Source organism: Strix uralensis, chromosome 17, assembly GCF_047716275.1.
Source record: "Strix uralensis isolate ZFMK-TIS-50842 chromosome 17, bStrUra1, whole genome shotgun sequence".
NCBI classification, from domain to species: domain Eukaryota; kingdom Metazoa; phylum Chordata; class Aves; order Strigiformes; family Strigidae; genus Strix; species Strix uralensis.
In genome coordinates this window covers 16,526,422-16,536,794 of record NC_133988.1, presented here as the reverse complement: position 1 = coordinate 16,536,794, position 10,373 = coordinate 16,526,422, and the positions used below count along the sequence as shown (strand labels likewise).

The window sequence follows — 10,373 nt, the reverse complement described above, 5'->3', positions numbered from 1 at the left end:
CGGCGCTGGGGTGACAGCGCGCGTGGGCGGGAGGGAAGGAGGGAGGGACGGCGGCCGCGGAGGGTCAAGGGGCGGCGGCTACGGTGGCCGGGAGGAATGTGGCGGCGGGCGGCGGTGGTGGGCCGGGGCCTGCGGGGGCCGCTGGGACGGCGGCAGCGGAGCGGGACGGGCAGGTGAGTGCGGGGGGGGCCTGGGGCTGGAGGGGGCAGGGCAGGGCCCGGCCCGGCGGCCCCTCTCACGGCCTGTGCCTCCGCAGCCCCGACGGCGGCCCCCGCAGCGAGCGGGCCCCGAAGATCTACACGAAGACGGGAGACGCAGGTAGTGCTCGGGGGCGGGCGGGGGACGGACACGACACGGACTCACCGAGGGTCGGGCAGAGCCCGGCCTGACCTCTGCGGGTTCGCTGGGCCGGGCCTGGCTTCTGAGCGCCTCCCCCGGGCCTTCTCCAAAGGCTTCTCCAGCACCTTCACCGGGGAGCGGAGGCTGAAGGGTGACCGGATCTTCGAAGCCCTGGGAGCCACGGACGAACTGAGCTCGGCTATTGGGTAACCCCCCGCCCCGGGACCCCGTCCTGCTGCCGGGCCGTGGAGGCCCAGCCGTGTCCTGCCAGGGTGGCCGTGCTCTCTGGGGAACTGGCCACCAGCCCGGGGAACTCTGGCCCTCCCCAGGCCCTTCACATGCATAAAGGCCTCGTGACACCACCCCAGCCCCCATCTGTGGGGGTCTTCTGGGCCTCTTCTTCCCTTAAATGCTGCTCTCCCAGCCCCACCGCCCAGCCAGAGGGAAGGGGATACACCGTGGGCCACGTTTCTCTGGAGGGTTGCACTGACAAACAGCCAGCAGTGTCCAAATTCTGTGTTTTTCATATGGTAATTTTTTCGTTTCTGGCTAACTCTGTTGGTTTTTTTTTAACCTAGGCTTGCCGGCGAATTTAGCAGTGAAAAGGGCCACACGTTTGTGGAACAGCTTCACAAAGTGAGTATTAACGATAAACCCCACGCAGTGCAGTCACTTCATCTATGCTGTTCTTAAACTCTGTAGTTTTAGACACAGTGTTCCCACTGACACATGGGAATTTATAATAAATTTAGTATTAAAATAAATAGCTACTTAAGACTCTGACCCTTGATTACTCTCTAAGAAATAAATTTCATTAACCAAAGAGGAAACTGGTAGATCAAGTGATTAGTTGTGGGCAGACAAACATACCTCCAGATTATTCAGCCCTGTTACTGTACACGGTTCTGGACACAAGTCTTGTTGTCCTGTAGCCTCAGATTTGAAATGGGGGCAAAGTAACCACGTGGGCACGATGGTGGGAGACAGGTCCTGCTGTGGCAGTCTGTGAGTTTTGTTAATTAGCTTCACTGTTCACAAGAACGCTGAAGGAGCTAGTCGGAGATTTTAAAAAGCTTTACCCGACTGCCCTTCAAGTATCCTGGGCTGTGGATGGAGAGATGCCCCTCGTGGAAGCGGACGTGACATCAGGCCAGCGCTGTCTGCAGCTGTTTGTCACTGCCTTTCTTCCAGAGGTTACTGGTTTGGTGTCCTACCAGCAAAGGGATTATGTGAGTGCTCCCCAGTCTGCTTTCTGCAAAGTCAGCCAGGGTGGTTTAATGTGCCAGTGAAAACAAGTACATGCGTTAATCTGGCTTCTCATAAAGCAATTAGGGAGCACTTATCTGATCCCCCCTGCCAGCAGGCTGGGGGATGATGAACAACAAGGGTAGGATCTTCTTTAATCAGCACAACCAGCTGTCGCCTCCCAGAGCTTGCTGCAGTTGTACCGGAGCATCAAAGGCTGGTTAATGAAAGCACTTCTTATTTTTGTCCTGATTGCCACATCTAGGTCCAGTGTATGCTGCAGGATGTGGGCTCCAACATCGCGACGCCTCTCTCCTCAGCCAGGGAGGCTCACTTAAGTAAGCCCCATGGTCCCTTTCCTGGGTTCTTGAATCACAACTCTCCTAGACTGGTGCTGGGGAGGCTGTTTGGGTGTGTGGTAGTTAGAGCTGCCCCCGGGCTGCTCCATGGTGCCTGTCTGGGTGCTGAACGAACACATGGTCCCGCGAGTGACTCGGGCGCTGTACGGTCGCTGCCTCAGCACTGACACCCAGCTGCGGCTGCTGAACGGGGAGCCAGCCCTGCTCTGGCTGGGGGGATCTTTTTGGGATGCTTTCTTAGGACTCGCTGACCCAAGAAATATGAAAGTAAAGCTCTATCTGTAAACCGAATCACTTCTGCCTTTCTTTTAGCTGATTCTTCTTTTCCTTCTGTAGAACGAACATCGTTCAGTGAGAAGCCAGTTCTGGAGCTGGAGCAGTGGATTGACAGTTACTCAGAGCAGCTTCCTCCACTCCGAGCTTTCATCCTGCCCGTAGGTACTGCTCCTGCCCCTCGCTGACTGGAGGAGGCTCACTTTAGTAGGCTAAATCTGCTCCATGCTTGCCGCAGGGAAACAGGTTGCGAGGCCATTATTTGCATGGACAAATACCAAAAGAAAAGCAGAGAGAAGGACCCGATTAAGTTAAATTTCCACATCCTACTGCATTCAGATATCTCTTCTCAGTTTCCTGGCCATAATATAGGCTTCAGCTGCACGTGTGTGTGAGATGTGATAAGCTTTGCTGCAGTGGTACAATAAGGTGGATGGCTGTATCTGCTGTTCGCAGACACTGATGTGCTGTTTCATTGTTGTTTCAGTCAGGAGGTAAAAGCAGTGCTGCTCTCCATTTTTCCCGAGCTGTCTGCCGCAGAGCTGAAAGGTGGTGAGTGTTGGCTGTAGTGTAACAGCATAAAATTGATAAAAAGTGATCAGAATGCTGTAATGATAGCAAATCGTTGCGGTCGGAGCAGTCAGCCATCGCTGTATTGCGCTCGGCTAGAGCTCGAGTCAAGCTTTGTGTGTTTGTATTAGTCAAATTCCAGGGGTGCAGTCAGCAAATAGCAAGTCTCTCTTCCCTCCCTAACTGGGTCATCCGAGCCAAGACCTTCAGAAAGGACAGCCAGGTTTATGTTGAGATGCATTGACGTGTTCAGCTCGTACCTGGTTTGCTGAATGTATTTTGTAGGCACACGAGGCAGCTGGGGCACTGGCAGGTGTGAGAGCCAGGGAAGCTTTTAGCAGCTGAAGATGTTCCTGCCCACACCTACCTTGCCCCACTTCCCTATTGGAGATGAAAACTCCCGTGGTAAGGCCCAGAGAAGAAAACTCCTGTCTGCTTGTTATGTAAATTGCTTCCATGCAAAGTTAGCCTGAACCTGCTCCTCAGCAGTTCGAAGCTGCTGGGGGTGCTCTGCTGAAGCCCCTGATGTGCAGGAAGACATTTTTGTGGATGTGCTCCGCTGCGAGGACTGCTGCTCTGACAAGATACACCAGAGCAGTGTGATCTTCAAAAAAACTAACATCACAGTCAGTGGTTTCTTGTCAAAAGAAAGCTCGAATGAGGGCTGTACAGCAGTCAGGAGGCACGGAACAGCTCTGTTCCCTCAACAGAAGAAGGGTCCCTGTTTACCTGCAGAAAAGGGTAACGATCCTGCAAACTTCTCCCGTTGTTCAGTGATACTCAGCGATGAGCATCCTTTAGAGTGGAGCTGCTCCTCCAGAACGGTCACAGAAATTAGTTGTGTTAGGTTCCTCTTGGGGCAGTGAAGGGTGTTCACACCTTCTGTGGGGACTCAGAAAGGGGGGACTCGGGTGAGGTTGGGGTGTGGAGGTTGGTGCTCCGGCAAATCGCGGTTCTTTGTGCATTCAGAGCTAGAAAGTTAAATACACTAAAATCTTCCTTCTCTCTTTCTAGTGTGGTTCCTTTAGTACAAGCAGGGGAAGCAGATCCAAACGTGGCCAAATATTTGAACAGGTAAAAAAAAAATATAAAATCCCAAACCCTTACTGTGTACTACTGATGTGTGCCTGGTGGTGTTCCTTTAGTTTTGAGATAAAACTGCAGGGTTTTACCTCTTGAGAAGCTTCCCTTCTAGAGCAAGATCTTTGAAGTTTCAACAAGCAGCTCTTTAAAAGGGATTCTTGCAAGGCCCATGTGTTTGCAGACGCCGCTGCGGCGCTGAGGGCGCAGGCGACTTTCTTACTGAAAGCTGTTTTGGAAAGCTCTTCTCGGGTGGTCTCTCTCTGCTTTCCTTTACCCACGGTTCTTGTGCTTTGCCGAGGCGTTGTGCATTGCTGGGTACAAACACACCTGATGTGAGAAAGGGGTTTCACTGCTCTTCCCTTGGTTTCCAGACTGAGCGACTATCTCTTCGTTTTGGCACGTTACGCTGCAATGAAGGAAGGGAAGGAAGAGAAAATATATATAAAGCCTGAAGCGTAACTGGGAGCTGGAATGTTTGTTTCCTTGATCACGGGAAGCTAAATCCAGCAGACTGCTCTACCCCGTCAAGGAATGGAAAGAGAACAAGCCTGGGTTGGAAATGTGAGCTGCCAAGAACTTTCAGCTTAAACAACTAGAACCTGGTTCATAACTAGCGTGGGGAACGCAGCTGTCCTGCGCGCTGGGCCTTGTCCTGACAGCCCTTGTTTAACGCTGTGTCGGAGGTGCTGGGCCCTGGGTTGGGTGAGGCAGGAGACTTCAGAGAACCGCGGCTGGTTTCTGGGGGTGTCTTTGTGGCCCTGGGCAGGGGCAGGTGCTGTGGAAAGGCTTGAACAGGGCTCTGAGGAATGAAGAAGGGAAAACAATCAGCTTCCCTTTGTAAGTCACAACGCTCGTGCGGAACAGCAACTGCGTAGAGATTGAGGAACTCTGTCCACCGGCTTTGAAATAATAAACGTGATTTACTTGTACCAAAGGGCCCCTAACTGTCGTGCTTTAATAGTGAGCCCAGCGTGCTTTTCTTTTTTAAGTTGCTTTCAATCCATCAGCCCTGGCTGAAGCTGAGCTGTGTAGATTTACAGGAACACACTCAATTCTTTGGCTCGGGCTGCCTCTCTTTATGCGTGTGAAGAATGTCTCCGTGCTGACAACCCGGGGCGTCCCCTGCCAGGAACGGGGCTCGCGAGGACAGAGGGATGAGAGGAGGAAGGGCCAAATCCTACAGCTCGTGTGCAGGCAGGAGGATTCTCCGAGTCTTTTAAGTTTGCAGATAAAGGGGTTGTGATGAGTGGCAGGGGCCTGGCTGGGGGAGAGAGGTGACACCCAAAGGGGGTGCACGTTAACGTCCGCACCGACCCGAGGAACGTCGCTGTCGCGGAGGCAGCAGCGTGGGCTGGAGCCTGTCCCAGAGCTCGGGGGATCTGGCTGCAAACCACCGCAGCAGGTGACGGTAACTCCAGCAGAGAAGATCCTCTTCCAGCTTCCTGGTGGAGTGAAAACTGCCAAAAACCATCCCCAGGGTGTAAACTACAGCCAGCTGAACGAGTTCGCACCTTCCTACCCACGTTGCGTGGAGAATACGGACAATTACAGTCTTAGAGCGAAGTCGAAGCCACCTACAGCTTGGAAATAGAATTGGGAAGAACACGCAGCGGTTTAAGTCTTCCCCTCCTCATCTCACGGCAGCCTGTGGGCAGTGAGGTGATCACACATCGAGGGTGCTTGTCCTGCACCAAGGGTGCCCCTTGTAGCAGTGGGAGCTTCAAGTCAGTCGTGCAGCTTCCTCTCTGGTTATTTAAGTAGAAACAACCTTAAACTTCCTTCCCGAAAGTCTCTGGCTTTTGTGTTAACTTTTTAATCAGAGTGGGGTCAGAGTGAAGAATGCCCAGTGCTAATAGATACCGCTGTCTCATTACTCACCCTTTTTTTTTTTTTAAACAGATATTTCATGGCTATTGTTAATGCACATTTTTCACAGAGTAATTTTCCGAGCCTTAGCCTGTAACACATCCCAATGACAAATGCTCTTGATTTGGACTGTACCGTCAGCTGCAATGTCACATCAGACATTTTCTCAATGCCTGCTCCAGACAGGCCATCCAGTTTTATGATAGCTCTGTCTCAGTGATCACTATTGAACCTTAGGAATCTAGAGGCTTTTCAAGTTTAATTGAATAAAATTCTTTGCAATATAAATTCTTCATGAATGCTGTATAAATCAGCTCTGGGCTGGATTTATAGTATTTTCTTTTTCCGTCTGGGGGAAAGAAATCTCACTCCTGTTTTGGGACCAAAGCTGGTATTGTTTTGATTGTGAGGAGAAATAAATTGAGCTACTACACTTTAATGTGATGCAGGGATTAAATTTATGAGGGTGCGCTCAGCTTCCTGCTGCCCCCCTCTCCCTTTCCACCCAAAGCCCCCAGTGCCATTGTCTCGGGGGGGCTGAAGCAGAGGGATGCTGGTGGCTGGGGGGACCCGGCTGTTCCGGTTAAGCGGGCGCAGAGGCCCAGGGCTTGGCTTTAGGAGCGAGCAGAGACCAGGCTGAGCCTGGCCCCAGCCCCGGGGAGCTTCTGCAGCTCAGCAGAGCAGCGCTGGGCTCCGCAGGGGAGTTCACAGCGGGCATCCTCTGCTTCACCACCTCAGCGTGCAGCACCCGGCTGTCGGAAAGGGCCCTGAATCCTGTCCCCAGGGGAGCTGCAGCGAGGCTCATGTCCCCAGGGCCCGGTGCACCCTCCATGCTGGGCTGGGAGCAGGGTTCAGCGAAGAAGTTCTAGCATGGCCGAGCCGGCCTCCGCGAAGGGAGCGGCGTGCAGTAACGCGCGGGCGAGCCTGGCGCAACAGCGGGCAGGAGGGAAGCGTCGCGAAAATGAAATACGGGCTTTACACCAAATAAAGCTCCGTTGCTGTGGGTTAGCATTTGTTTTTCCAAGTCCTTTGTCCCCACCCAGCAACATCCAGCCGTACAAGCGTAGGGATTCCAGTGCCTGCACCTCATTAATATAATGGGAAGAAGGCAGATGCTTTGTCCGTCCTGGCCGTATGTGGAGCCCAGATACATTCCTGCCTAGCAGGGTTCCTTATTTATGATTACGTTGGAGCTGCCAGCACAGACATATGTTGCTAAGGGTCGTTTATTCTTGTTTGTAAAATGTATGGCTGCTCCTAGCTTACACACTGTCAAAACTGGAAGAACTGGCCCCAAAATCTCTTGCTGCATGATTGGATCAGACGCCTGTACATCTGTTAACGCTGTAGGAGCTGTAAAATGAAATAAGTTTCACTATAACTCAAGCACCTCTATTACCGCCACAATGTGTAAGCAGCAGAGCCGGCTGCTGCTCTTGCAGAAATGACACAAACGTACGTTTTGCCAAGTCATATGTAAATTTATACAAGGCAGCGTTGCTCCTGCGAATGCACGGAAGGAAGGACGAGTGTGTGTGCGCCCCCAACCTCGACAGGATGCACTGGCCCCCCCAGCCCATGGTGCTGCACCCAAAGGGCGAGTTTTGGGGTGCACAGCCCCAGCCCTGGGGAGCCAGCAGCAGTCCCGCGCTCCTCCTCTCATGCTGGAGGGCCAGAAGGGACCACATCTGCCACTAAGTCAGGGCCTCTGCAGGCGCAGGGCCCTGAAATACCCAGCTTGCCTGGATGTGGTCAAAGAAAAACCCTCCCCACCCAAGCAGCTCGTGCCACAGCAAGGTAAGACCTGGCTAGAAAAGGGCAGGCGTGCAGTTACAGCACCCCAGGGTAAGAGCCACCGTCCCTGCATCAGGTGGAAGCAGATTCAGCCCGTTTGCGTTGAGGAAAGGGCTGTCTCAGTCCCTCAGCTCTACGTCTGCTGCAACCAGGCAGAAAGCGCCCACCTCTGCGCCCCATCCCTGCTACCGCTGCACGGAGAGGCAGAGTGTCACAGCTTGAGCTCGAACCGCCCCAGGGGGAAGCTGCAGAGGGTCAGTATCGAAGAATTTGACCTTTAAACACATTTCGGAATGGAGAGGCAGTGGTGCCAAGCCAGTGCCAACGTAGGTCTGACCACTCCATCACTAACATGCTGCAGAGGCTGCTCCGTATCTCCGTAAACACGAGCAAAGTCAAAAACAAGATGCAGGAATACCTCACCCTGTTCTGCTGAGGGATGTGGAGACCAGAGCTCGGCATAGCTTCCTCTCTCTCTCTGCCTGAACCTGCAACCAGCCCCGGCCAAGTGGTTGTACAAAACAGCGGTAGCAAACGGAGGGATTACAAGTCTGTGTTTCGTGAGTTGCGGCTTGGGACAGGTTGCAGGAGCAGGAGAGGAGCAGCGAGAAGAGCTGTCAGCTCCCCCGCCACGCCTGCACGGCAGCAGCGTGTCCCCGGCCAGGGCCTGCCTGCACAGCAGCCGCCACGGTCAGGACCCCCCCACGCCGCTTCCCCCCAGCACCACCAGCCTCCGGTGCTCCCTCCCAGCGTGTGTGTGGGTCAAGCGCCTCGGCCCCGGTCAGACTCGACCTTCGGTCAGCGCCGAGGCGCAGCAGCGCACGCGGAGCCAGCCCTGGCACAACCGCGCCGCGCGGAAGCAGGCATTTTGCAGGCCTGGCTGTTCGCTGCCAGCTTTCTGCCTTGGCAGCATCTGCTGTGGGGTTTCTTTTTGCTGTTTCTGACGGCGCCATATGCCTCTGTGTCAAAACAATGGTGCTTGCACACTGACTGGGAGCCCTCTCCCTCGCTCCCACCGAGCTCCCTCTCCCCAGCGAAGCCCGAGCACCCGTCAGCACGGCGAGATCAGGCAGGGAGGGCTGCGCCGCGGCGCGGAAGCCGGGGGAAGCCGGTCAGCGACGCTGCCGCGTGCCAAACCTGAACTCGGGGGGAAGCTGCAGCAGCAGCGGGCACAGCTCCTCGCTCCTACAGGGATGCTCCCAGAGCCAGCGAGGGGAGAAACACAGTGCCTGTATTTTGTCCTCAAATACAGGCATTGTGCTTCTCCCCTCGCTGTTTAACATCTTTATTGATGATCTAGACGAGGCGATTGAGTGCCCCCTCAGTCAGTTTGCAGACGACACCCAGTTGGGAGTGTTGATCTGCTCAAGGGTAGGGAGGCTCCGCAGAGAGATCGGGCCAGGCTGGAGCGATGGGCTGAGCCCAACTGGAGGAGTTTTAATAAGGCCAAATGCCAGATTCTGCACTTCGGCCACAACCCCCAGCAGCGCTACAGGCTTGGGGAGGAGTGGCTGGAGAGCTGCCACTCAGAGAGGGACCTGGGGGGGTTGATTGCCAGTGGGCTGAACATGAGCCAGCAGTGTGCCCAGGTGGCCAAGAAGGCCAATGGTATCCTGGCTTGTATCAGCAATAGCAGGGGGTTTAGTCTGGAGAAGAGGAGGCTGAGGGGAGACCTCATTGCCCTCTACAACTCCCTGAAAGGAGGTTGCAGAGAGGGGGGATGAGTCTCTTGAGCCAAGGAACCAGCACCAGGACAAGAGGGAATGGCCTCAAGCTGCGCCAGGACAGGGTCAGACTGGCTCTTAGGAAGGATTTCTTTGCAGAAGGGGTTGTTGGGCGTTGGAATGGGCTGCCCAGGGCAGGGGGGGAGTCCCCATCCCTGGAGAGGTTGAAGAGTCGGGTTGACCCAGCGCTGAGGGATCTGGTGGAGTTGGGAACGGTCAGTGTGAGGTTCATGGTTGGGCTGGAGGAGCTTCAAGGGCTTTTCCAACCGAGATGATTCTGGGATTCTATATTATTATAATATTATTATTATTATTAACCACCAACCCCACATCAGCTGGTGGCTGGTCCTTAGGGCAGCTTCTAAAACACAAAGCGCAGCCTGGCCGCACAAACCCACATCTCCCTACACCTCTTCTCCCTCCCCACACCAAGACATGTAAGATTCCTTGGCACAAGGACACAGAGTTGGCCCCACTGGCCGTCCAAGCCCGGTTCCAGCGCCTGCAGCAGGCAGCTTTGCCACCAGCTCCTGCCCGCAGCAGAGTTGCTGGAGAAGAGCTCTGGCCCGATGGAGTATCCGCCCTGAGCACAGAGACACGCACTGCCCCGCTCTCCTGCACTGGGGGGGGTCTTGCTCAGCTTCCCATCTGGTTCCCTCTCCATCAGTGGCCCCAGCCACCATTTCCCGCTGATGAGAGATGTGCACAGAGCACCGTGAACCCCAGCACCTGCCCCAGGCCAGGCTCACCCCCGTTACATCCCAGGAGCACCGATAACGCTCAGGAAGGTACCAAAGGCTGAAGTCACAGCACCCTGCAGGACCCAGCAGCACTTCTCCACGCGTATTCCAAGACACAAGAACAAATCCTGCTTCAGACGCTGCCGCCAGGCCCTTGGGGGCCTCTCGCATCATCCCTTCAGAAGCGCCCCAAGGAGCCCAGCTCTCAGGGGCACCTGTGCATGCCTGCCAAGAACCAGCCTGAAAAAAAGGATTTCTGAGGGACCAGCAGCTCCGTCCGCTGCCTGGCAGGCTCCTGGCAGAGATACCAAGAGGTACCACTACGCCTGAGCTCTGCTCTCCCCTCTGCTCCAAACAGGAGCGTTACCCCCAGCCACTTC

At 54.8% G+C, this 10,373-nt stretch overlaps 1 protein-coding gene across 3 annotated transcripts; it reads left to right on the top strand.

The window, feature by feature from the left end:
• Window positions 1-52: 52 nt before the first annotated feature.
• Window positions 53-4,803, top strand: MMAB (metabolism of cobalamin associated B). 3 transcript variants are annotated; one of them, XM_074887281.1, is made up of 9 exons: window positions 53-173; window positions 257-318; window positions 452-545; window positions 918-975; window positions 1,850-1,922; window positions 2,280-2,377; window positions 2,704-2,765; window positions 3,801-3,860; window positions 4,241-4,803. In XM_074887281.1, exons 1-9 carry the CDS (start codon window positions 97-99, stop codon window positions 4,326-4,328), a joined length of 672 nt encoding a protein of 223 aa, XP_074743382.1. In that variant the 5' UTR covers window positions 53-96; the 3' UTR covers window positions 4,329-4,803. The 3 variants fall into 3 exon arrangements, with proteins under 3 accessions (XP_074743382.1, XP_074743380.1, XP_074743381.1); XM_074887279.1 differs by having other exon boundaries at window positions 2,704-2,768; XM_074887280.1 differs by having other exon boundaries at window positions 2,280-2,381; window positions 2,708-2,768.
• The last annotated feature ends 5,570 nt before the right edge of the window (window positions 4,804-10,373 follow it).